The following is a 27,340-nucleotide window of genomic DNA, read 5'->3' on the forward strand; positions in this document are numbered from 1 at the left end:
TATGGCGACCTCTCTTGAACTATAGGCCAAGAAGAAGTTAAATTTTCAGGCCATTTCAGTTTTAAAATTAAATAAATATAAACTATGGGCAAACTATGGCGAACTATAGCAATCTCTCTTGAACTATGGGCCAAGAAGAAATTAAATTTTCTGGGCATTTCAGTTTTAAAATTAAATAAATCTAAACTATGAGCAAACTATGGCGAAATATAGCAATCTCTCTTGAACTATGGGCAAAGAAGAAATTAAATTTTCTGGCCACTTTAGTTTTAAAATTAAATAAATCTAAACAATGGCGAACTATGGCGACCTCTCTTGAACCAAGAAGAAAGATAAAGAAGAAGACCAAGAAGAAGTTATATTTTCTGGCCATTAAAGTTTAAAAATTAAATAAATCTAAGCTATGGTCAAACTTTGGCGAACTATAGCGACATCTCTTGAACTATGGACCAAGAAGAAGTTAAATTTTCTGGCCATTTGAGTTTTAAAATTAAATAAATATAAGCTATGGGCAAACTATGGCGACCTCTCTTGAACCAAGAAGAAAGTTAAAGAAGAAGACCAAGAAGAAGTTAAATTTTATGGCCATTAAAGTTTAAATATTAAATAATTCTAAACTATAAGCATACTTTGGCGAACTATAGCGACCACTCTTAAACTGCGGGAAGAGTCAAATCAAATTTTCTAGCCATTTATATTTGAAAATTAGATAACTCTAAACTATGGCGACCTCTCTTGAACCAAGAAGAAGACCAAGAAGAAGTTAAATTTTCTGGCCATAAAGTTTAAAAATTAAATAAATCTAAACTATGGGCAAACTATGTCGACCTCTCTTGAACTTTAGGCCAAGAAGAAGTTAAATTTTCTGGCCATTTCAGTTTTAAAATTAAATAAATATAAACTATGGGCAAACTATTGCGACCTCTCTTGAACTATAGGCCAAGAAGAAGTTAAATTTTCTGGCCATTAAAGTGTAAAAATTAAATAAATCTAAACTATGGTCAAACTATGGCGACCTCTCATGAACTATAGGCCAAGAAGAAGTTAAATTTTCTGGCCATTAAAGTTTAAAAATTAAATAAATCTAAACTATGGTCAAACTATGGCGACCTCACTTGAACTATAGGCCAAGAAGAAGTTAAATTTTCTGGCCATTAAAGTGTAAAAATTAAATAAATCTAAACTATGGTCAAACTATGGCGACCTCTCTTGAACTATAGGCCAAGAAGAAGTTAAATTTTCTGGCCATTTCAGTTTTAAAATTAAATAAATCTAAACTATCAACAAACTATTGCGACCTCTCTTGAACCAAGAAGAAAGTTAAATAAGAAGACCAAGAAGAAGTTAAATTTTCTGGCCATTAATGTTTAAAAATTAAATAAATATAAACTATGGGCAAACTATGGCGAACTATAGCGACCTCTCTTAAACTGCGGGAAGAGTCAAATCAAATTTTCTAGCCATTTATATTTGAAAATTAAATAACTCTAAACTATGGCGTCCTCTCTTGAACTATAGGCCAAGAAAAAGTTAAATTTTTTGTCCATTTCAGTTTTAAAATTAAATAATTCTAAACTATGGAGAACTATGGCGACCTCTTTTGAACCAAGAAAAAAGATAAAGAAGAAGACCAAGAAGAAGTTATATTTTCTGGCCATTAAAGTTTAAAAATTAAATAAATCTAAGCTATGGTCAAACTTTGGCGAACTATAGCGACATCTCTTGAACTATGGACCAAGAAGAAGTTAAATTTTCTGGCCATTTGAGTTTTAAAATTAAATAAATATAAACTATGGGCAAACTATGGCGACCTCTCTTGAACCAAGAAGAAAGTTAAAGAAGAAGACCAAGAAGAAGTTAAATTTTATGGCCATTAAAGTTTAAATATTAAATAATTCTAAACTATAAGCATACTTTGGCGAACTATAGCGACCACTCTTAAACTGCGGGAAGAGTCAAATCAAATTTTCTAGCCATTTATATTTGAAAATTAGATAACTCTAAACTATGGCGACCTCTCTTGAACCAAGAAAAAGACCAAGAAGAAGTTAAATTTTCTGGCCATAAAGTGTAAAAATTAAATAAATCTAAACTATGGTCAAACTATGGCGACCTCTCTTGAACTATAGGCCAAGAAGAAGTTAAATTTTCTGGCCATTTCAGTTTTAAAATTAAATAAATCTAAACTATCAACAAACTATTGCGACCTCTCTTGAACCAAGAAGAAAGTTAAATAAGAAGACCAAGAAGAAGTTAAATTTTCTGGCCATTAATGTTTAAAAATTAAATAAATATAAACTATGGGCAAACTATGGCGAACTATAGCGACCTCTCTTAAACTGCGGGAAGAGTCAAATCAAATTTTCTAGCCATTTAAATTTGAAAATTAAATAACTCTAAACTATAGCGACCTCTCTTGAACCAAGAAGACAGTTAAAGAAGAAGACCAAGAAGAAGTTAAATTTTCTGGCCATTAAAGTGTAAAAATTAAGTAAATCTAAACTATGGTCAAACTATGGCGACCTCTTTTGAACTATAGGCCAAGAAGAAGTTAAATTTTCTGTCCATTTCAGTTTTAAAATTAAATAAATCTAAACTGTGGTCAAACTATGGCGACCTCTCTTGAACTATAGGCCATGAAGAAGTTAAATTTTCTGGCCATTAAAGTTTAAAAATTAAATAAATCTAAACTATGGGCAAACTATGGCGACCTCTCTTGAACCAAGAAGAAAGTTAAAGAAGAAGACCAAGAAGAAGTTAAATTTTATGGCCATTAAAGTTTAAATATTAAATAATTCTAAACTATAAGCATACTTTGGCGAACTATAGCGACCTCTCTTAAACTGCAGGAAGAGTCAAATCAAATTTTCTAGCCATTTATATTTGAAAATTATATAACCCTAAACTATGGCGACCTCTCTTGAACCAAGAAGAAGACCAAGAAGAAGTTAAATTTTCTGGCCATAAAGTTTAAAAATTAAATAAATCTAAACTATGGTCAAACTATGTCGACCTCTCTTGAACTTTAGGCCAAGAAGAAGTTAAATTTTCTGGCCATTTCAGTTTTAAAATTAAATAAATATAAACTATGGGCAAACTATTGCGACCTTTCTTGAACTATAGGCCAAGAAGAAGTTAAATTTTCTGGCCATTAAAGTGTAAAAATTAAATAAATCTAAACTATGGTCAAACTATGGCGACCTCTCTTGAACTATAGGCCAAGAAGAAGTTAAATTTTCTGGCCATTAAAGTTTAAAAATTAAATAAATCTAAACTATGGTCAAACTATGGCGACCTCACTTGAACTATAGGCCAAGAAGAAGTTAAATTTTCTGGCCATTAAAGTGTAAAAATTAAATAAATCTAAACTATGGTCAAACTATGGCGACCTCTCTTGAACTATAGGCCAAGAAGAAGTTAAATTTTCTGGCCATTAAAGTGTAAAAATTAAATAAATCTAAACTATGGTCAAACTATGGCGACCTCTCTTGAACTATGGGCCAAGAAGAAGTTAAATTTTCTGGCCATTTCAGTTTTAAAATTAAATAAATATAAACTATGGGCAATCTATGGCGAACAATACCAAGCTCTCTTGAACTATAGGCCAAGAAGAAATTAAATTTTCTGGCCATTTCAGTAATAAAATTAAATAAATCTAAACTGTGCAGAACTATGGCCACCTCTCTTGAACTATGGGCCAAGAAGATGTTAAATTTTCTAGCCATTTCTGTATTAAAATTAAATAAATCTAAACTGTGGAGAACTATGGCAACCTCTCTTTAACTATGGGCCAAGAAGAAGTGAAATTTTCTGTCTACTTCAGTTTTAAAATTAAATAAATTTAATCTATGGGCAAACTTTGGCGAAATATAGCGACCTCTCTTGAACTATGGGCAAAGAAGAAGTTAAATTTTCTGGCCATTAAAGTTTAAAAATTAAATAAATCAAAACTATGGGCAAACTTTGGCGAACTATAGCGACATCTCTTGATCTATGGACCAAGAAGAAGTTAAATTTTCTGGCCATTTCAGTTTTAAAATTAAATAAATATAAACTATGGGCAAACTATGGCGAACTATAGCGACCTCTCTTGAACTATGGGCCAAGAAGAATTTTAATTTTATGGCCATTAAAGTTTAAAAATTAAATAAATTAAAACTATGAGCAAACTATGGCGAACTATAGCGACCTCTCTTGAACTATGGGCCAAGAAGAAATTAAATTTTCTAGCCATTAAAGTTTAAATATTAAATAAATCTAAACTATAAGCATACTTTGGCGAACTATAGCGACCTCTCTTAAACTGCGGGAAGAGTCAAATCAAATTTTCTAGCCATTAAAATTTAAAAATTAAATTAATCTAAACTATGGGCAAACTATGGCGAACTATGTCGTTCTTTCTTTAACTATGGGCCAAAAAGTAATTAAATTTTCTGGACATTTCTGTTTTAAAATTAAATAAATCTAAACTATGGCGACCTCTCTTGAACCAAGAAGAAGTTAAATTTTCTGGCATTAAAGATTAAAAATTAAATAAATCTAAACTATGGTCAAACTATAGCGACCTTTCTTGAACTATAGGCCAAGAAGAAGTTAAATTTTCTGGCCATTAAAGTTTAAAAATTAAATGAATTTAAACTATTATAGCGACCACTCTTTAACTACTGGAAGAGTCAAATCAAATTTTCTAGCCATTTAAATTTGAAAATTAAATAACTCTAAACTATGGCGACCTCCCTTGAACCAAGAAGACAGCAAAAGAAGAAGACCAAGAAGAAGTTAAATTTTCTGGCCATTAAAGTTTAAATATTAAATAAATCTAAACTATAAGCATACTTTGGCGAACTATAGCGACATCTCTTAAACTGCGGGAAGAGTCAAATCAAATTTTCTAGCCATTTATATTTGAAAATAAAATAACTATAAACTATGGCGACCTCTCTTGAACTATGGGCCAAGAAGAAGTTAAATTTTCTGGCCATTTTAGTTTTAAAATTAAATAAATATAAACTATCGATAAATTATGGCGAACTATGGCGACCTCTCTTGAACCAAGAAGAAAGTTAAAGAAGAAGACCAAGAAGAAGTTAAATTTTCTGGCCATTAAAGTTTAAATATTAAATAAATCTAAACTATAAGCATACTTTGGCGAACTATAGCGACATCTCTTAAACTGCGGGAAGAGTCAAATCAAATTTTCTAGCCATTTATATTTGAAAATTAAATAACTATAAACTATGGCGACCTCTCTTGAACTATGGGCCAAGAAGAAGTTAAATTTTCTGCCCATTTTAGTTTTAAAATTAAATAAATATAAACTATGAATAAACTATGGCGAACTATGGCGACCTCTCGTGAACCAAAAAGAAAGTTAAAGAAGAGGACCAAGAAAAAGTTAAATTTTCTGGCCATTTCAGTTTTAAAATTAAATAAATCTAAACTATGGTCAAACTATTGCGACCTCTCTTGAACCAAGAAGAAAGTTAAATAAGAAGACCAAGAAGAAGTTAAATTTTCTGGCCATTAAAGTTTAAATATTAAATAAATCTAAACTATAAGCATACTTTGGCGAACTATAGCGACCTCCCTTGAACCAAGAAGAAGACCAAGAAGAAGTTTAATTTTCTGGCCATTAATGTTTAAAAATTAAATAAATCTAAACTATGGTCAAACTATTGCGACCTCTCTTGAACTATAGGCCAAGAAGAAGTTAAATTTTCAGGCCATTTCAGTTTTAAAATTAAATAAATATAAACTATGAGCAAACTATGGCGAACTATAGCAATCTCTCTTGAACTATAGGCCAAGAAGAAATTAAATTTTCTGGGCATTTCAGTTTTAAAATTAAATAAACCTAAACTATGAGCAAACTATGGCGAAATATAGCAATCTCTCTTGAACTATGGGCAAAGAAGAAATTAAATTTTCTGGCCACTTTAGTTTTAAAATTAAATAAATCTAAACAATGGCGAACTATGGCGACCTCTCTTGAACCAAGAAGAAAGATAAAGAAGAAGACCAAGAAGAAGTTATATTTTCTGGCCATTAAAGTTTAAAAATTAAATAAATCTAAGCTATGGTCAAACTTTGGCGAACTATAGCGACATCTCTTGAACTATGGACCAAGAAGAAGTTAAATTTTCTGGCCATTTGAGTTTTAAAATTAAATAAATATAAACTATGGGCAAACTATGGCGACCTCTCTTGAACCAAGAAGAAAGTTAAAGAAGAAGACCAAGAAGAAGTTAAATTTTATGGCCATTAAAGTTTAAATATTAAATAATTCTAAACTATAAGCATACTTTGGCGAACTATAGCGACCACTCTTAAACTGCGGGAAGAGTCAAATCAAATTTTCTACCCATTTATATTTGAAAATTATATAACCCTAAACTATGGCGACCTCTCTTGAACCAAGAAGAAGACCAAGAAGAAGTTAAATTTTCTGGCCATAAAGTTTAAAATTTAAATAAATCTAAACTATGGTCAAACTATGTCGACCTCTCTTGAACTTTAGGCCAAGAAGAAGTTAAATTTTCTGGCCATTTCAGTTTTAAAATTAAATAAATATAAACTATGGGCAAACTATTGCGACCTTTCTTGAACTATAGGCCAAGAAGAAGTTAAATTTTCTGGCCATTAAAGTGTAAAAATTAAATAAATCTAAACTATGGTCAAACTATGGCGACCTCTCTTGAACTATAGGCCAAGAAGAAGTTAAATTTTCTGGCCATTTCAGTTTTAAAATTAAATAAATATAAACTATGGGCAAACTATTGCGACCTTTCTTGAACTATAGGCCAAGAAGAAGTTAAATTTTCTGGCCATTAAAGTGTAAAAATTAAATAAATCTAAACTATGGGCAAACTATTGCGACCTCTCTTGAACCAAGAAGAAAGTTAAATAAGAAGACCAAGAAGAAGTTAAATTTTCTGGCCATTAAAATTTAAATATTATATAAATCTAAACTATAAGCATACTTTGGCGAACTATAGCGACCTCTCTTGAACTGCGGGAAGAGTCAAATCAAATTTTCTAGCCATTTATATTTGAAAATTAAATAACTCTAAACTATGGCGACCTCTCTTGAACCAAGAAGAAGACCAAGAAGAAGTTAAATTTTCTGGCCATTAAAGTTTAAAAATTAAATAAATCTAAACTTTGGTCAAACTATGGCGACCTCTCTTGAACTTTAGGCCAAGAAGAAGTTAAATTTTCTGGCCATTTCAGTTTTAAAATTAAATAAATATAAACTATGGGTAAACTATGGCGAACTATGGCGACCTCTCTTGAACCAAGAAGAAAGTTAAAGAAGAAGACCAAGAAGAAGTTAAATATTCTGGCCATTAAAGTTTAAAAATTAAATAAATCTAAACTATGGGCATACTTTGGCGAACAATAGCGACCTCTCTTAAACTGCGGGAAGAGTCAAAACAAATTTTCTGACCATTAAAGTTTAAAAATTAACTTAATCTAAACTATGGCGAACTATAACGTTCTTTCTTTAACTATGGGCCAAAAAGTAATTAAATTTTCTCGACATTTCTGTTTTAAAATTAAATAAATCTAAACTATGGCAAACTATGGCGACCTCTCTTGAACCAAGAAGAAAGTTAAAGAAGACGACCAAGAAGAAGATAAATTTTATGGCCATTAAAGTTTAAATATTATATAAATCTAAACTATAAGCATACTTTGGCCAACTATAGCGACCTCTCTTGAACTGCGGGAAGAGTCAAATCAAATTTTCTAGCCATTTATATTTGAAAATTAAATAACTCTAAACTATGGCGACCTCTCTTGATCCAAGAAGAAGACCAAGAAGAAGTTAAATTTTCTGGCCATAAAGTTTAAAAATTAAATAAATCTAAACTATGGTCAAACTATGGCGACCTCTCTTGAACTTTAGGCCAAGAAGAAGTTAAATTTTCTGGCTATTTCAGTATTAAAATTAAATAAATATAAACTATCAGTAAACTATGGCGAACTATGGCGACCTCTCTTGAACCAAGAAGAAAGTTAAAGAAGAAGACCAAGAAGAAGTTAAATTTTCTGGCCATAAAGTTTAAAAATTAAATAAATCTAAACTATGGGCAAACTATTGCGACCTCTCTTGAACCAAGAAGAAAGTTAAATAAGAAGACCAAGAAGAAGTTAAATTTTCTGGCCATTAAAATTTAAATATTATATAAATCTAAACTATAAGCATACTTTGGCGAACTATAGCGACCTCTCTTGAACTGCGGGAAGAGTCAAATCAAATTTTCTAGCCATTTATATTTGAAAATTAAATAACTCTAAACTATGGCGACCTCTCTTGAACCAAGAAGAAGACCAAGAAGAAGTTAAATTTTCTGGCCATTAAAGTTTAAAAATTAAATAAATCTAAACTTTGGTCAAACTATGGCGACCTCTCTTGAACTTTAGGCCAAGAAGAAGTTAAATTTTCTGGCCATTTCAGTTTTAAAATTAAATAAATATAAACTATGGGTAAACTATGGCGAACTATGGCGACCTCTCTTGAACCAAGAAGAAAGTTAAAGAAGAAGACCAAGAAGAAGTTAAATATTCTGGCCATTAAAGTTTAAAAATTAAATAAATCTAAACTATGGGCATACTTTGGCGAACAATAGCGACCTCTCTTAAACTGCGGGAAGAGTCAAAACAAATTTTCTGACCATTAAAGTTTAAAAATTAACTTAATCTAAACTATGGCGAACTATAACGTTCTTTCTTTAACTATGGGCCAAAAAGTAATTAAATTTTCTCGACATTTCTGTTTTAAAATTAAATAAATCTAAACTATGGCAAACTATGGCGACCTCTCTTGAACCAAGAAGAATGTTAAAGAAGACGACCAAGAAGAAGATAAATTTTATGGCCATTAAAGTTTAAATATTATATAAATCTAAACTATAAGCATACTTTGGCCAACTATAGCGACCTCTCTTGAACTGCGGGAAGAGTCAAATCAAATTTTCTAGCCATTTATATTTGAAAATTAAATAACTCTAAACTATGGCGACCTCTCTTGAACCAAGAAGAAGACCAAGAAGAAGTTAAATTTTCTGGCCATAAAGTTTAAAAATTAAATAAATCTAAACTATGGTCAAACTATGGCGACCTCTCTTGAACTTTAGGCCAAGAAGAAGTTAAATTTTCTGGCTATTTCAGTATTAAAATTAAATAAATATAAACTATCAGTAAACTATGGCGAACTATGGCGACCTCTCTTGAACCAAGAAGAAAGTTAAAGAAGAAGACCAAGAAAAAGTTAAATTTTCTGACCATTTCAGTTTTAAAATTAAATAAATATAAACTATGGGCAAACTATTGCGACCTCTCTTGAACCAAGAAGAAAGTTAAATAGGAAGACCAAGAAGAAGTTAAATTTTCTGGCCATTAAAGTTTAAATATTATATAAATCTAAACTATAAGCATACTTTGGCCAACTATAGCGACCTCTCTTGAACTGCGGGAAGAGTCAAATCAAATTTTCTAGCCATTTATATTTGAAAATTAAATAACTCTAAACTATGGCGACCTCTCTTGAACCAAGAAGAAGACCACGAAGAAGTTATATTTTCTGGCCATAAAGTTTAAAAATTAAATAAATCTAAACTATGGTCAAACTATGGCGACCTCTCTTGAACTTTAGGCCAAGAAGCAGTTAAATTTTCTGTCCATTTCAGTTTTAAAATTAAATAAATATAAACTATGAGCAAACTATGGCGAACTATAGCAATCTCTCTTGAACTATAGGCCAAGAAGAAGTTTAGTTTTCTGGCAACTTTAGTTTTAAAATTAAATAAATCTAAACAATGGCGAACTATGGCGACCTCTCTTGAACCAGGAAGAAAGTTAAAGAAGAAGACCAAGAAGAAGTTAAATTTTCTGGCCATTAAAGTTTAAAAATTAAATAAATCTAAACTATGGTCAAACTATGGCGACCTCTCTTGAACTATAGGCCAAAAAGAAGTTAAATTTTCTGGCCATAAAGTTTAAAAATTAAATAAATATAAACTATGGGTAAACTATGGGCAAACTATTGCGACCTCTCTTGAACCAAAAAGAAAGTTAAATAAGAAGACCAAGAAGAAGTTAAATTTTCTGGCCATTAAAATTTAAATATTATATAAATCTAAACTATAAGCATACTTTGGCCAACTATAGCGACCTCTCTTGAACTGCGGGAAGAGTCAAATCAAATTTTCTAGCCATTTATATTTGAAAATTAAATAACTCTAAACTATGGCGACCTCTCTTGATCCAAGAAGAAGACCAAGAAGAAGTTATATTTTCTGGCCATAAAGTTTAAAAATTAAATAAATCTAAACTATGGTCAAACTATGGCGACCTCTCTTGAACTTTAGGCCAAGAAGAAGTTAAATTTTCTGTCCATTTCAGTTTTAAAATTAAATAAATATAAACTATGAGCAAACTATGGCGAACTATAGCAATCTCTCTTGAACTATAGGCCAAGAAGAAGTTTAGTTTTCTGGCAACTTTAGTTTTAAAATTAAATAAATCTAAACAATGGCGAACTATGGCGACCTCTCTTGAACCAGGAAGAAAGTTAAAGAAGAAGACCAAGAAGAAGTTAAATTTTCTGGCCATTAAAGTTTAAAAATTAAATAAATCTAAACTATGGTCAAACTATGGCGACCTCTCTTGAACTATAGGCCAAAAAGAAGTTAAATTTTCTGGCCATAAAGTTTAAAAATTAAATAAATATAAACTATGGGTAAACTATGGGCAAACTATTGCGACCTCTCTTGAACCAAAAAGAAAGTTAAATAAGAAGACCAAGAAGAAGTTAAATTTTCTGGCCATTAAAATTTAAATATTATATAAATCTAAACTATAAGCATACTTTGGCGAACTATAGCGACCTCTCTTGAACTGCGGGAAGAGTCAAATCAAATTTTCTAGCCATTTATATTTGAAAATTAAATAACTCTAAACTATGGCGACCTCTCTTGAACCAAGAAGAAGACCAAGAAGAAGTTAAATTTTCTGGCCATTTCAGTTTTAAAATTAAATAAATATAAACTATGGGTAAACTATGGCGAACTATGGCGACCTCTCTTGAACCAAGAAGAAAGTTAAAGAAGAAGACCAAGAAGAAGTTAAATTTTCTGGCCATTTCAGTTTTAAAATTAAATAAATCTAAACTATGGGCAAACTATTGCGACCTCTCTTGAACCAAGAAGAAAGTTAAATAAGAAGACCAAGAAGAAGTTAAATTTTCTGGCCATTAAAGTTTATATATTAAATAAATCTAAACTATAAGCATACTTTGGCGAACTATAGCGACCTGTCTTGAACCAAGAAGAAGACCAAGAAAAAGTTTAATTTTCTGGCCATTAATGTTTAAAAATTAAATAAATCTAAACTATGGTCAAACTATGGCGACCTCTCTTGAACTATAGGCCAAGAAGAAGTTAAATTTTCAGGCCATTTCAGTTTTAAAATTAAATAAATATAAACTATGAGCAAACTATGGCGAACTATAGCAATCTCTCTTGAACTATGGGCCAAGAAGAAATTAAATTTTCTGGCCATTTCAGTTTTAAAATTAAATAAATCTAAACTGTAGAGGACTATGGCAACCTCTCTTGAACTATAGGCCAAGAAGAAGTAAATTTTCTGGCCATTTCAGTTTTAAAATTAAATAAATATAAACTATGAGCAAACTATGGCGAACTATAGCAATCTCTCTTGAACTATGGGCCAAGAAGAAGTTAAATTTTTTGTCCATTTCAGGTTTAAAAGTAAATAATTATAAACTATGGCGAACTATGGCGACCTCTCTTGAACTATAGGCCAAGAAGAAGTTAAATTTTCTGGCAACTTTAGTTTTAAAATTAAATAAATCTAAACAATTGTGGGGAATAGCTATCGCGTGGCTTCCCCTCGTACCCCCCAACTCGAAGAGAGGAGAAATGACGAAGGTATGTGAGTGAACGGCGACAGCAGAAAGTAATTTTAGTAAGAATCGAGACGTCGATCTATCAAGCAGTTTTATATTTTTAATTATTCATCTGTCGACTCTTTACATCGACATGATGATTTATTATAATAAATAATCTTATTGTTGAATTATGAGTCGTTTAATTGATTAATTCTTGAGAACACGCTCGTGTGGAAATTCTTTCGGATATTATTAAATTAATATATTAAATTTCCCACATTGGTGACCCCGACGTGATGTCGGAAAATCGCGTTCTAAAAGAATCGAGAATTATTGGAAAATTGTGAAATCATCCGTGAATTATTCGCTCAAATTCGAATTAACAAAAATTCGATTTTTAATTTTGTTGGGTTATTTTAAACCCAGTATTTCATGGAAGTGATAAATTTCGCATAATAAAACACGGCCTCGTGTTCGACCACGCCGCCGCCATTTTTCTTTCACAACACTCATCACAAATATTCGACTCCAACAACTTTACCTTGGATTCCACCACATGGGAATTGGAACTTTGGAAATAATATTGAGACAACAATCCATTTTTAACTGCTTTTTAATCTATGGACACTTATCGATATTCATGATAGGACTTCACCAATGACTACCTGACTTGGTTGATGACGTCACATATAACAGCATGGTGTTGAGCTCCTGATCTTCTTGATTATTATACGCTTTTTAAAAACGGCGCATGGGCACTCTACTCCGAGCCCATGCAACAGGTATGGTTATTTTTCTTTTTCCTGTTTTGCAAATTAACAGTTTTTGAAATTCTTCGCCGCCTGATGTGTCGTACCTATTTTATTTACATACGAGCTGTCATTTTTGGAGAATTTCCGGTTTTGGTGGGCCCGCCGACTCCGGTGACTTATCTTGACAGTCAACTAAGGCTTTCCAGGCGGATCATCAGGAAATCAGTACAATTATATTTTTGGGAGGACCAACGCTCTTTTCACCTGTCAAACGTAGCTCTTCATGGAGCTTGTCATCGTCTTTTGTGAAGTCATCATCTTCGGAAGGAGTTATTCAGTATTTTCGACCATTTTATTTTTTTTTTTTTATATTAATTTCATTTTACTTTCTGCTTGTGTAAGTACTGTGTTGTATGAGTGAAAATTTTTCGTGCATTTTGAGTCCTTGATACCAAATGAAAAATTTTGATATTTATATTATCTTCAAAATATTTTCGACGATTAATATTTAATATATACTTACAATTTTAGGCAAGTTATATTTTCTTATTTTCATTTTACGACAAATTTAATTTAAACTCCGAAATCGAAACATTCGAGATTATTATTTTCTTTGACAAACGAATTTTAATTTTCAAGGTTAATTTTGTTTTGAGGCATTGTCAATATGAAGATTGTATTAAGTACACCTGATTTTATCGATAATTTTGTCTGGTTTTGTATCTTTATTTTCATTGTACGATTGACAACTTTTGATTTAAACTCTTTTCTTATAAATATTATAAACGAATATTTCTAATTCAAGATAATTTTTCGGCGATTTCTTTCTTTTTTTTAACCATCGACTACTTTCGGTTTTTGTCTTGCGAGGGAGCGTTATCACGTTTTAGATTCTCGTTTAAAATTTTTGTTTATTTTTCGGAACAAAATGAGTCTCACTGACGAGGCGCTCGTGAAAAGTCAACAAATTGTCTTTGGTGAAGGTTCGCAATCGCAACAACAACCAGGAAATATTCCGCTTCAAGATCCTAATCGTCAACACGAATTTGGGATGTTTCCGGGTCAAGCACATGTCGATGCCTCTTATCGAATTCCAAAACTTTCTAATTTCTTCCGCGAGGATCCAGTCCTTTGGTTTGCTCAGGTTGAATTAGCTTTTGAATATTCTCGTATAACATCAGAACGCTCTAGGGCTGGTGCCGTCGTGTCCTCCTTTGATTGTGAGGTTCTTCAAGTGATTGGTGATTTGATAACATCCGTGAACCCCATTCCTAATTTGTATACTCGAATTAAGGAACGAATTATCGAGAATTTTGCCGTTTCTCCTGAAAATGAATTACGTAGTATTTTGAAGGGCGATTCTTTCGGAGACGGTAAACCTTCCGCCATTTTGAATAAAATCAGACACCTGAGTCGAGGTCGATGCAGCGAAGAAGTTTTAAAATCGATATTTTTAGAGCATTTACCATCCGGATGTCGATCAATTTTAGCTGTATCCGATACAATGGATCTTACTCGCCTAGCAACTCTTGCCGATAAAATAATGGAGAATGGTTTTTCTCAAAATCCTTCAGTTTCATCCATTTCAAACGCCAAAATCGACCAGACTCAATTAGACGTTATTAAAAGGGTCGACGCAATTGTCTCTCGACTCGAGGCAGTTTCTTTCGGGGAGCGAGGTCGAAATCATTTCTTTAAAGGTCGTTCTCCGGGAGGTCGTGACAGGTCGCGATCCCGTTCTCAATCTAGATTCGAAAATAAGCGAAGATCACGGTCTGGGAATTCATCCGGATCATATTGTTTTTATCACAATAGATTTGGCAAAAAAGCCAATAAATGTAAACCACCTTGTACCTTTATTAATTCTCATTCGGAAAACTAGAGACCCCACTGCATCATAACGAAATCACCTTAGCTTCGAAACGTCTTTTTATACGAGACCGAGATTCCGGATTCACTTTCCTCATAGATTCTGGATCGGATATCTCTATCATTCCAGCGAACCGCGAAGACAAAATTAAATCCGTCAAATCAGTGCTTTATGCTGCCAATAATTCAATCATAAACACTTTTGGCGAACGCCGATTGATTTTGAATTTTGGTCTTCGTCGGCTTCTTAAATGGAATTTTACTGTAGCATCCGTTCCCTACCCTATCATTGGGGCGGATCTACTTTCAACATTCGGTGTTTGCGTTGATCTTCGAGGTAGGAGATTAATTGACACTCATTCCGGCATTGTATCGGTTGGTGTCATGAAATCGGCTCCTTTTTGTGATGTCAGTGTGGTTGATAATTCTTCTAAATTCACAAAAATTTTAAAAAATTTCCTAAATCTAACAGGTCTTTCTGAATCCAATGGAATTTCATCTGGTAATGTGCAACATCATATTTTAACAACCGGTCCCCCTGTTGCAGAACGTTCACGTCGTCTCTCTTCTGAGAAGCTGTCTGTGGCCAAGGCATTTTTTCAGAAATTAGAGAAAGAAAAAAAGTGTCGTCGTTCTAGCGCAAGTTGGGCTGCACCTCTTCATCTTGTCCCAAAAAAGAACGGTGGTTGGAGAGTTTGTGGCGATTATCGCCGGCTAAATTCGGTAACGATTCCGGATCGTTATCCTGTTCCTTTCATTCAAGATGTTTCTTCAATGCTTTTCGGAAAGAAAATATTTTCTTCTCTTGATTTAGAATCCGCTTACAATCAAATCCCTATTGCTCCGGATGATATTCCTAAAACAGCCGTGATAACTCCATTTGGATTATTTGAATTTACTGTTATGACGTTTGGCCTGCGTAATGCAGGACAAACGTTTCAACGCTTTTTACATCAAACACTCGGCGATTTAGATTTTGTATTCTCGTACATAGACGATCTTCTCATTGCATCCTCTTGTGAAATGGAGCATGAGAAACACCTTCACATTGTTTTCGAACGTCTTGACCAAGCTGGTCTTAAATTGAATCTTGAAAAGTGTAATTTCGGTAAGTCTGAAATTGAATTTCTCAGATACCTAATTAACAAGGATGGAATCTGTCCTCCACCCGAAAAGGTGAAAGCGATCCTCGATTTTCCGAAGCCTAAAAACATTCTTGAGTTGAGAAGATTTTTGGGACTCATGAATTTTTATCGAAAATGTTTGCCTAACGTGGCTGAAATACAAAAACCGATAAATTCTTACCTTCACGATTCACGGAAGAACGACAAACGCGAAGTTTTGTGGACACCTCGTGCCGAGGAGGCATTCGAGAAGTGCAGGTCTTCTGTGGCCAACGCTACCTTATTAGTTCATCCATCCATTGACTCACCTACGCGCGTTGTATCAGACGCATCAGACTCAGGCATGGGTGCTTCTCTCGAACAATTTCAGCATAATATTTGGAAACCTTTGGCTTTCTTCTCGAGGAGTTTTACCCCGACACAAAAAAAGTATAGTACTTACGATAGAGAGTTGACAGGTTGTCACGAAGCCGTAAAGTGCTTTAGACATGAATTAGAGGGACGAGAATTTCATCTGGTCACTGACCACAAACCCCTGATTTATGCCTTTTCTCAAAAGTCGGAAAAAGCCTCTCCTAGACAGCAGAGACAATTATCCTTTCTATCTCAATTTACGACAAATATTAAATATATTCCCGGTCCTGAAAATGTAGTCGCTGACAGTTTGTCGCGTGTCGATTCAATACGTCTTGCGACGAACGTTAGCTTAAACGAGCTTTCTGAGGCTCAAAGAACGGATACCGAACTAGATAATCTTATTAAGGACAAAACAACATCCTTGAATCTCAAACGCATGCTCTGGGGTACTGATCACACCCCAGTAATATGCGATTTATCAGGTGAGACTCTTCGACCTTATGTCCCAGAAATCTTTCGTAGACGTATCTTTGATATTTTTCACGAAAAATCACATCCTAGCGCAAAAGTCACTTGTCGAACTATACTGAAAAGTTATGTTTGGCCGAATATTAATAAGAATATAAAAGAATGGTGTCGAAATTGTATTAATTGTCAGAAAGCCAAAATTTCACGTCATAATATTTTATTGCCCTCACATTTCGTTTCTCCTGAACAAAGGTTCCGCCACGTTCATATGGACATCGTCGGTCCTTTGCCTCTATGCGATGGATTTAGGTATTGTTTTACCATGATCGACCGTTTTTCTCGTTGGGCGGAAGCAATTCCATTAAAAGACATAGAAGCAAAAACCATATATCGCGCGTTTGTGGATAACTGGATATCCCGATTTGGCACCCCTGAAAGGATTACGACTGATCAGGGAAAACAATTCGAGGCACGAATTTTTTCATCCTTATTGCATCTTTCTGGTTGTCATCGCGTGCGAACCACCGCATATCACCCAGCTTCTAATGGGATGATTGAGCGGTGGCACCGCACCCTGAAAGCGGCAATTATGTGCCATTCTGATAAAAAATGGACGCAAGTCCTTTCTACAGTCTTGTTGGGACTTAGGACGGCTGTGCTTGACTCGGGGGCATCTCCCGCCGAATACCTATACGGAACCACTTTGAGAATTCCTGGCGAATTCGTTCTCCCAGAGGAATTTGCGGCAAACCCGCAAATTTTTCTTGAAGAGTTTCGCGAGCATATGCGCCTCGTCAAACCCGTCCCCGTGGTACATAAACATAAAAGAAACATTTTTGTTTTCAAAGATATGAGTACATGTTCACATGTTTTTCTCCGTGTCGGAACATTAAAACGATCTTTAGAAAGTCCATATTCGGGACCTTATAAGGTTCTCGATAGGATTTCTGATCGAGTCTACGAGATTGAAGTTAACGGGCAGAGTAAAAGAATATCGGTAGAGAACTTGAAGCCAGCTCATTTCGCTCGCGAAGATCTGTTAATCACGAATAAAAATTCGGGAGATGATAACGTTGATGGCGTTCCCTTGCTGGATATTCAGTTACCAAATATTTCTACTCCTCAGGAGAATTTCGCGCAAAATACTGTAATTATACCTTCAACAAGCGATATAACTCCTCGCAACCAAAATCTTGTAATTATACCTCCGACTATTGGCAAATCGCCTTGTATTGATAATTGTGTGAATCTTCCTCCGCTAAAAACTTATTCGAATAAGAAAAAGAGCGTTACTTTTAACTTTTCTTTCGCAGATCACAGTTACTCAAAAAAATAGAGTCTAGGAAACTAGTATTTTCGAACATCATGTGATATTTTAGTTAGCAACTTTTGATTTGAAAACAAATAATATTTTTACTAAAAATTGTTGTAATTATAGTTAAAATTTTTTTTTTAATTTTTTATTTAAACTATATCGTTGACACTGGGGGGGGGAGTATGTGGGGAATAGCTATCGCGAGGCTTCCCCTCGTACCCCCCAACTCGAAGAGAGGAGAAATGACGAAGGTATGTGAGTGAACGGCGACAGCAGAAAGTAATTTTAGTAAGAATCGAGACGTCGATCTATCAAGCAGTTTTATATTTTTAATTATTCATCTGTCGACTCTTTACATCGACATGATGATTTATTATAATAAATAATCTTATTGTTGAATTATGAGTCGTTTAATTGATTAATTCTTGAGAACACGCTCGTGTGGAAATTCTTTCGGATATTATTAAAATAATATATTAAATTTCCCACACAATGGCGAACTATGGCGACCTCTCTTGAACCAGGAAGAAAGTTAAAGAAGAAGACCAAGAAGAAGTTAAATTTTCTGGCCATTAAAGTTTTGAGATTAAATAAATATAAACTATGGGCAAACTATTGCGACCTCTCTTGAACCAAGAAGAAAGTTAAATAAGAAGACCAAGAAGAAGTTAAATTTTCTGGCCATTAAAGTTTAAATATTATATAAATCTAAACTATAAGCATACTTTGGCGAACTATAGCGACCTCTCTTGAACTGCGGGAAGAGTCAAATCAAATTTTCTAGCCATTTATATTTGAAAATTAAATAACTCTAAACTATGGCGACCTCTCTTGAACCAAGAAGAAGACCAAGAAGAAGTTAAATTTTCTGGCCATTAAAGTTTAAAAATTAAATAAATCTAAACTATGGTCAAACTATGGCGACCTCTCTTGAACTATAGGCCAAGAAGAAGTTAAATTTTCTGGCCATTAAAGTGTAAAAATTAAATAAATCTAAACTATGGTCAAACTATGGCGACCTCTCTTGAACTATAGGCCAAGAAGAAGTTAAATTTTCTGGCCATTTCAGTTTTAAAATTAAATAAATCTAAACTATGGGCAAACTATTGCGACCTCTCTTGAACCAAGAAGAAAGTTAAATAAGAAGACCAAGAAGATGTTAAATTTTCTGGCCATTAAAGTTTAAATATTATATAAATCTAAACTATAAACATACTTTGGCGAACTATAGCGACCTCTCTTGAACTGCGGGAACAGTCAAATCAAATTTTCTAGCCATTTATATTTGAAAATTAAATAACTCTAAACTATGGCGACCTCTCTTGAACCAAGAAGAAGACCAAGAAGAAGTTAAATTTTCTGGCCATTAAAGTTTAAAAATTAAATAAATCTAAACTTTGGTCAAACTATGGCGACCTCTCTTGAACTTTAGGCCAAGAAGAAGTTAAATTTTCTGGCCATTTCAGTTTTAAAATTAAATAAATATAAACTATGGGTAAACTATGGCGACCTCTCTTGAACCAAGAAGAAAGTTAAATAAGAAGACCAAGAAGAAGTTAAATTTTCTGGCCATTAAAGTTTAAATATTATATAAATCTAAACTATAAGCATACTTTGGCGGACTATAGCGACCTCTCTTGAACTGCGGGAAGAGTCAAATCAAATTTTCTAGCCATTTATATTTGAAAATTAAATAACTCTAAACTATGGCGACCTCTCTTGAACCAAGAAGAAGACCAAGAAGAAGTTAAATTTTCTGGCCATTAAAGTTTAAAAATTAAATAAATCTAAACTATGGTCAAACTATGGCGACCTCTCTTGAACTATAGGCCAAGAAGAAGTTAAATTTTCTGGCCATTAAAGTGTAAAAATTAAATAAATCTAAACTATGGTCAAACTATGGCGACCTCTCTTGAACTATAGGCCAAGAAGAAGTTAAATTTTCTGGCCATTTCAGTTTTAAAATTAAATAAATCTAAACTATGGGCAAACTATTGCGACCTCTCTTGAACCAAGAAGAAAGTTAAATAAGAAGACCAAGAAGAAGTTAAATTTTCTGGCCATTAAAGTTTAAATATTATATAAATCTAAACTATAAACATACTTTGGCGAACTATAGCGACCTCTCTTGAACTGCGGGAAGAGTCAAATCAAATTTTCTAGCCATTTATATTTGAAAATTAAATAACTCTAAACTATGGCGACCTCTCTTGAATCAAGAAGAAGACCAAGAAGAAGTTAAATTTTCTGGCCATTAAAGTTTAAAAATTAAATAAATCTAAACTATGGTCAAACTATGGCGACCTCTCTTGAACTATAGGCCAAGAAGAAGTTAAATTTTCTGGCCATTAAAGTGTAAAAATTAAATAAATCTAAACTATGGTCAAACTATGGCGACCTCTCTTGAACTATAGGCCAAGAAGAAGTTAAATTTTCTGGCCATTTCAGTTTTAAAATTAAATAAATCTAAACTATGGGCAAACTATTGCGACCTCTCTTGAACCAAGAAGAAAGTTAAATAAGAAGACCAAGAAGAAGTTAAATTTTCTGGCCATTAAAGTTTAAATATTATATAAATCTAAACTATAAACATACTTTGGCGAACTATAGCGACCTCTCTTGAACTGCGGGAACAGTCAAATCAAATTTTCTAGCCATTTATATTTGAAAATTAAATAACTCTAAACTATGGCGACCTCTCTTGAACCAAGAAGAAGACCAAGAAGAAATTAAATTTTCTGGCCATTTCATTTTTAAAATTAAATAAATATAAACTATGAGCAAACTATGGCGAACTATAGCAATCTCTCTTGAACTATGGGCCAAGAAGAAGTTAAATTTTTTGTTTATTTCAGGTTTAAAATTAAATAATTCTAAACTATGGCGAACTATGGCGACCTCTCTTGAACTATAGGCCAAGAAGAAGTTTAGTTTTCTGGCAACTTTAGTTTTAAAATTAAATAAATCTAAACAATGGCGAACTATGGCGACCTCTCTTGAACCAGGAAGAAAGTTAAAGAAGAAGACCAAGAAGAAGTTAAATTTTCTGGCCATTAAAGTTTAAAAATTAAATAAATCTAAACTATGGTCAAACTATGGCGACCTCTCTTGAACTATAGGCCAAGAAGAAGTTAAATTTTCTGGCCATAAAGTTTAAAAATTAAATAAATATAAACTATGGGTAAACTATGGGCAAACTATTGCGACCTCTCTTGAACCAAGAAGAAAGTTAAATAAGAAGACCAAGAAGAAGTTAAATTTTCAGGCCATTAAAATTTAAATATTATATAAATCTAAACTATAAGCATACTTTGGCGAACTATAGCGACCTCTCTTGAACTGCGGGAAGAGTCAAATCAAATTTTCTAGCCATTTATATTTGAAAATTAAATAACTCTAAACTATGGCGACCTCTCTTGAACCAAGAAGAAAGTTAAATAAGAAGACCAAGAAGAAGTTAAATTTTCAGGCCATTAAAATTTAAATATTATATAAATCTAAACTATAAGCATACTTTGGCGAACTATAGCGACCTCTCTTGAACTGCGGGAAGAGTCAAATCAAATTTTCTAGCCATTTATATTTGAAAATTAAATAACTCTAAACTATGGCGACCTCTCTTGAACCAAGAAGAAGACCAAGAAGAAGTTAAATTTTCTGGCCATTAAAGTTTAAAAATTAAATAAATCTAAACTTTGGTCAAACTATGGCGACCTCTCTTGAACTTTAGGCCAAGAAGAAGTTAAATTTTCTGGCCATTTCAGTTTTAAAATTAAATAAATATAAACTATGGGTAAACTATGGCGACCTCTCTTGAACCAAGAAGAAAGTTAAAGAAGAAGACCAAGAAGAAGTTAAATATTCTGGCCATTAAAGTTTAAAAATTAAATAAATCTAAACTATGGGCATACTTTGGCAAACAATAGCGACCTCTCTTAAACTTCGGGAAGAGTCAAAACAAAATTTCTGACCATTTATATTTGAAAATTAAATAACTCTAAACTATGGCGACCTCTCTTGAACCAAGAAGAAGACCAAGAAGAAGTTAAATTTTCTGGCCATAAAGTTTAAAAATTAAATAAATCTAAACTATGGTCAAACTATGGCGACCTCTCTTGAACTTTAGGCCAAGAAGAAGTTAAATTTTCTGGCTATTTCAGTATTAAAATTAAATAAATATAAACTATGAGTAAACTATGGCGAACTATGGCGACCTCTCTTGAACCAAGAAGAAAGTTAAAGAAGAAGACCAAGAAAAAGTTAAATTTTCTGACCATTTCAGTTTTAAAATTAAATAAATATAAACTATGGGCAAACTATTGCGACCTCTCTTGAACCAAGAAGAAAGTTAAATAGGAAGACCAAGAAGAAGTTAAATTTTCTGGCCATTAAAGTTTAAATATTATATAAATCTAAACTATAAGCATACTTTGGCGAACTATAGCGACCTCTCTTGAACTGCGGGAAGAGTCAAATCAAATTTTCTAGCCATTTATATTTGAAAATTAAATAACTCTAAACTATGGCGACCTCTCTTGAACCAAGAAGAAGACCAAGAAGAAGTTAAATTTTCTGGCCATTAAAGTTTAAAAATTAAATAAATCTAAACTATGGTCAAACTATGGCGACCTCTCTTGAACTATAGGCCAAGAAGAAGTTAAATTTTCTGGCCATTAAAGTGTAAAAATTGAATAAATCTAAACTATGGTCAAACTATGGCGACCTCTCTTGAACTATAGGCCAAGAAGAAGTTAAATTTTCTGGCCATTTCAGTTTTAAAATTAAATAAATCTAAACTATGGGCAAACTATTGCGACCTCTCTTGAACCAAGAAGAAAGTTAAATAATAAGACCAAGAAGAAGTTAAATTTTCTGGCCATTAAAGTTTAAATATTATATAAATCTAAACTATAAACATACTTTGGCGAACTATAGCGACCTCTCTTGAACTGCGGGAACAGTCAAATCAAATTTTCTAGCCATTTATATTTGAAAATTAAATAACTCTAAACTATGGCGACCTCTCTTGAACCAAGAAGAAGACCAAGAAGAAGTTAAATTTTCTGGCCATTAAAGTTTAAAAATTAAATAAATCTAAACTTTGGTCAAACTATGGCGACCTCTCTTGAACTTTAGGCCAAGAAGAAGTTAAATTTTCTGGCCATTTCAGTTTTAAAATTAAATAAATATAAACTATGGGTAAACTATGGCGACCTCTCTTGAACCAAGAAGAAAGTTAAATAAGAAGACCAAGAAGAAGTTAAATTTTCTGGCCATTAAAGTTTAAATATTATATAAATCTAAACTATAAGCATACTTTGGCGAACTATAGCGACCTCTCTTGAACTGCGGGAAGAGTCAAATCAAATTTTCTAGCCATTTATATTTGAAAATTAAATAACTCTAAACTATGGCGACCTCTCTTGAACCAAGAAGAAGACCAAGAAGAAGTTAAATTTTCTGGCCATTAAAGTTTAAAAATTAAATAAATCTAAACTATGGTCAAACTATGGCGACCTCTCTTGAACTATAGGCCAAGAAGAAGTTAAATTTTCTGGCCATTAAAGTGTAAAAATTAAATAAATCTAAACTATGGTCAAACTATGGCGACCTCTCTTGAACTATAGGCCAAGAAGAAGTTAAATTTTCTGGCCATTTCAGTTTTAAAATTAAATAAATCTAAACTATGGGCAAACTATTGCGACCTCTCTTGAACCAAGAAGAAAGTTAAATAAGAAGACCAAGAAGAAGTTAAATTTTCTGGCCATTAAAGTTTAAATATTATATAAATCTAAACTATAAACATACTTTGGCGAACTATAGCGACCTCTCTTGAACTGCGGGAAGAGTCAAATCAAATTTTCTAGCCATTTATATTTGAAAATTAAATAACTCTAAACTATGGCGACCTCTCTTGAATCAAGAAGAAGACCAAGAAGAAGTTAAATTTTCTGGCCATTAAAGTTTAAAAATTAAATAAATCTAAACTATGGTCAAACTATGGCGACCTCTCTTGAACTATAGGCCAAGAAGAAGTTAAATTTTCTGGCCATTAAAGTGTAAAAATTAAATAAATCTAAACTATGGTCAAACTATGGCGACCTCTCTTGAACTATAGGCCAAGAAGAAGTTAAATTTTCTGGCCATTTCAGTTTTAAAATTAAATAAATCTAAACTATGGGCAAACTATTGCGACCTCTCTTGAACCAAGAAGAAAGTTAAATAAGAAGACCAAGAAGAAGTTAAATTTTCTGGCCATTAAAGTTTAAATATTATATAAATCTAAACTATAAACATACTTTGGCGAACTATAGCGACCTCTCTTGAACTGCGGGAACAGTCAAATCAAATTTTCTAGCCATTTATATTTGAAAATTAAATAACTCTAAACTATGGCGACCTCTCTTGAACCAAGAAGAAGACCAAGAAGAAATTAAATTTTCTGGCCATTTCATTTTTAAAATTAAATAAATATAAACTATGAGCAAACTATGGCGAACTATAGCAATCTCTCTTGAACTATGGGCCAAGAAGAAGTTAAATTTTTTGTTTATTTCAGGTTTAAAATTAAATAATTCTAAACTATGGCGAACTATGGCGACCTCTCTTGAACTATAGGCCAAGAAGAAGTTTAGTTTTCTGGCAACTTTAGTTTTAAAATTAAATAAATCTAAACAATGGCGAACTATGGCGACCTCTCTTGAACCAGGAAGAAAGTTAAAGAAGAAGACCAAGAAGAAGTTAAATTTTCTGGCCATTAAAGTTTAAAAATTAAATAAATCTAAACTATGGTCAAACTATGGCGACCTCTCTTGAACTATAGGCCAAGAAGAAGTTAAATTTTCTGGCCATAAAGTTTAAAAATTAAATAAATATAAACTATGGGTAAACTATGGGCAAACTATTGCGACCTCTCTTGAACCAAGAAGAAAGTTAAATAAGAAGACCAAGAAGAAGTTAAATTTTCAGGCCATTAAAATTTAAATATTATATAAATCTAAACTATAAGCATACTTTGGCGAACTATAGCGACCTCTCTTGAACTGCGGGAAGAGTCAAATCAAATTTTCTAGCCATTTATATTTGAAAATTAAATAACTCTAAACTATGGCGACCTCTCTTGAACCAAGAAGAAGACCAAGAAGAAGTTAAATTTTCTGGCCATTAAAGTTTAAAAATTAAATAAATCTAAACTTTGGTCAAACTATGGCGACCTCTCTTGAACTTTAGGCCAAGAAGAAGTTAAATTTTCTGGCCATTTCAGTTTTAAAATTAAATAAATATAAACTATGGGTAAACTATGGCGACCTCTCTTGAACCAAGAAGAAAGTTAAAGAAGAAGACCAAGAAGAAGTTAAATATTCTGGCCATTAAAGTTTAAAAATTAAATAAATCTAAACTATGGGCATACTTTGGCAAACAATAGCGACCTCTCTTAAACTTCGGGAAGAGTCAAAACAAAATTTCTGACCATTTATATTTGAAAATTAAATAACTCTAAACTATGGCGACCTCTCTTGAACCAAGAAGAAGACCAAGAAGAAGTTAAATTTTCTGGCCATAAAGTTTAAAAATTAAATAAATCTAAACTATGGTCAAACTATGGCGACCTCTCTTGAACTTTAGGCCAAGAAGAAGTTAAATTTTCTGGCTATTTCAGTATTAAAATTAAATAAATATAAACTATGAGTAAACTATGGCGAACTATGGCGACCTCTCTTGAACCAAGAAGAAAGTTAAAGAAGAAGACCAAGAAAAAGTTAAATTTTCTGACCATTTCAGTTTTAAAATTAAATAAATATAAACTATGGGCAAACTATTGCGACCTCTCTTGAACCAAGAAGAAAGTTAAATAGGAAGACCAAGAAGAAGTTAAATTTTCTGGCCATTAAAGTTTAAATATTATATAAATCTAAACTATAAGCATACTTTGGCGAACTATAGCGACCTCTCTTGAACTGCGGGAAGAGTCAAATCAAATTTTCTAGCCATTTATATTTGAAAATTAAATAACTCTAAACTATGGCGACCTCTCTTGAACCAAGAAGAAGACCAAGAAGAAGTTAAATTTTCTGGCCATTAAAGTTTAAAAATTAAATAAATCTAAACTATGGTCAAACTATGGCGACCTCTCTTGAACTATAGGCCAAGAAGAAGTTAAATTTTCTGGCCATTAAAGTGTAAAAATTAAATAAATCTAAACTATGGTCAAACTATGGCGACCTCTCTTGAACTATAGGCCAAGAAGAAGTTAAATTTTCTGGCCATTTCAGTTTTAAAATTAAATAAATCTAAACTATGGGCAAACTATTGCGACCTCTCTTGAACCAAGAAGAAAGTTAAATAATAAGACCAAGAAGAAGTTAAATTTTCTGGCCATTAAAGTTTAAATATTATATAAATCTAAACTATAAACATACTTTGGCGAACTATAGCGACCTCTCTTGAACTGCGGGAACAGTCAAATCAAATTTTCTAGCCATTTATATTTGAAAATTAAATAACTCTAAACTATGGCGACCTCTCTTGAACCAAGAAGAAGACCAAGAAGAAGTTAAATTTTCTGGCCATTAAAGTTTAAAAATTAAATAAATCTAAACTTTGGTCAAACTATGGCGACCTCTCTTGAACTTTAGGCCAAGAAGAAGTTAAATTTTCTGGCCATTTCAGTTTTAAAATTAAATAAATATAAACTATGGGTAAACTATGGCGACCTCTCTTGAACCAAGAAGAAAGTTAAATAAGAAGACCAAGAAGAAGTTAAATTTTCTGGCCATTAAAGTTTAAATATTATATAAATCTAAACTATAAGCATACTTTGGCGGACTATAGCGACCTCTCTTGAACTGCGGGAAGAGTCAAATCAAATTTTCTAGCCATTTATATTTGAAAATTAAATAACTCTAAACTATGGCGACCTCTCTTGAACCAAGAAGAAGACCAAGAAGAAGTTAAATTTTCTGGCCATTAAAGTTTAAAAATTAAATAAATCTAAACTATGGTCAAACTATGGCGACCTCTCTTGAACTATAGGCCAAGAAGAAGTTAAATTTTCTGGCCATTAAAGTGTAAAAATTAAATAAATCTAAACTATGGTCAAACTATGGCGACCTCTCTTGAACTATAGGCCAAGAAGAAGTTAAATTTTCTGGCCATTTCAGTTTTAAAATTAAATAAATCTAAACTATGGGCAAACTATTGCGACCTCTCTTGAACCAAGAAGAAAGTTAAATAAGAAGACCAAGAAGAAGTTAAATTTTCTGGCCATTAAAGTTTAAATATTATATAAATCTAAACTATAAACATACTTTGGCGAACTATAGCGACCTCTCTTGAACTGCGGGAAGAGTCAAATCAAATTTTCTAGCCATTTATATTTGAAAATTAAATAACTCTAAACTATGGCGACCTCTCTTGAATCAAGAAGAAGACCAAGAAGAAGTTAAATTTTCTGGCCATTAAAGTTTAAAAATTAAATAAATCTAAACTATGGTCAAACTATGGCGACCTCTCTTGAACTATAGGCCAAGAAGAAGTTAAA

At 32.7% G+C, this 27,340-nt stretch overlaps 3 protein-coding genes across 3 annotated transcripts in view; 2 read left to right on the plus strand and 1 right to left on the minus strand.

Moving 5' to 3' along the window:
* Positions 1-12,514, minus strand: part of LOC127286139 (uncharacterized) — a 30,672-nt gene extending 18,158 nt beyond the window's left edge. The window contains exon 1 of the mRNA XM_051312453.1: positions 12,456-12,514. Coding sequence (XP_051168410.1) covers positions 12,456-12,514 — 59 coding nt within the window. The remainder of the gene's footprint in view (positions 1-12,455) is intronic.
* Positions 1-27,340, plus strand: part of LOC127286122 (uncharacterized) — a 570,090-nt gene that overhangs the window by 439,426 nt on the left and 103,324 nt on the right. The window lies entirely within an intron of this gene.
* LOC127286140 (uncharacterized) overlaps positions 13,595-27,340 on the plus strand; it is a 63,135-nt gene continuing 49,389 nt past the window's right edge. The window contains exons 1-2 of the mRNA XM_051312454.1: positions 13,595-14,516; positions 14,636-17,772. Of these exons, the coding sequence (XP_051168411.1) occupies positions 13,595-14,516; positions 14,636-17,772 (4,059 nt within the window). The remainder of the gene's footprint in view (positions 14,517-14,635; positions 17,773-27,340) is intronic.

The sequence above is a fragment of the Leptopilina boulardi genome, unplaced genomic scaffold (assembly GCF_019393585.1).
Source record: "Leptopilina boulardi isolate dan_hultmark-lab unplaced genomic scaffold, ZJU_Lbou_2.1 LbouV2_350, whole genome shotgun sequence".
NCBI lineage: Eukaryota > Metazoa > Arthropoda > Insecta > Hymenoptera > Figitidae > Leptopilina > Leptopilina boulardi.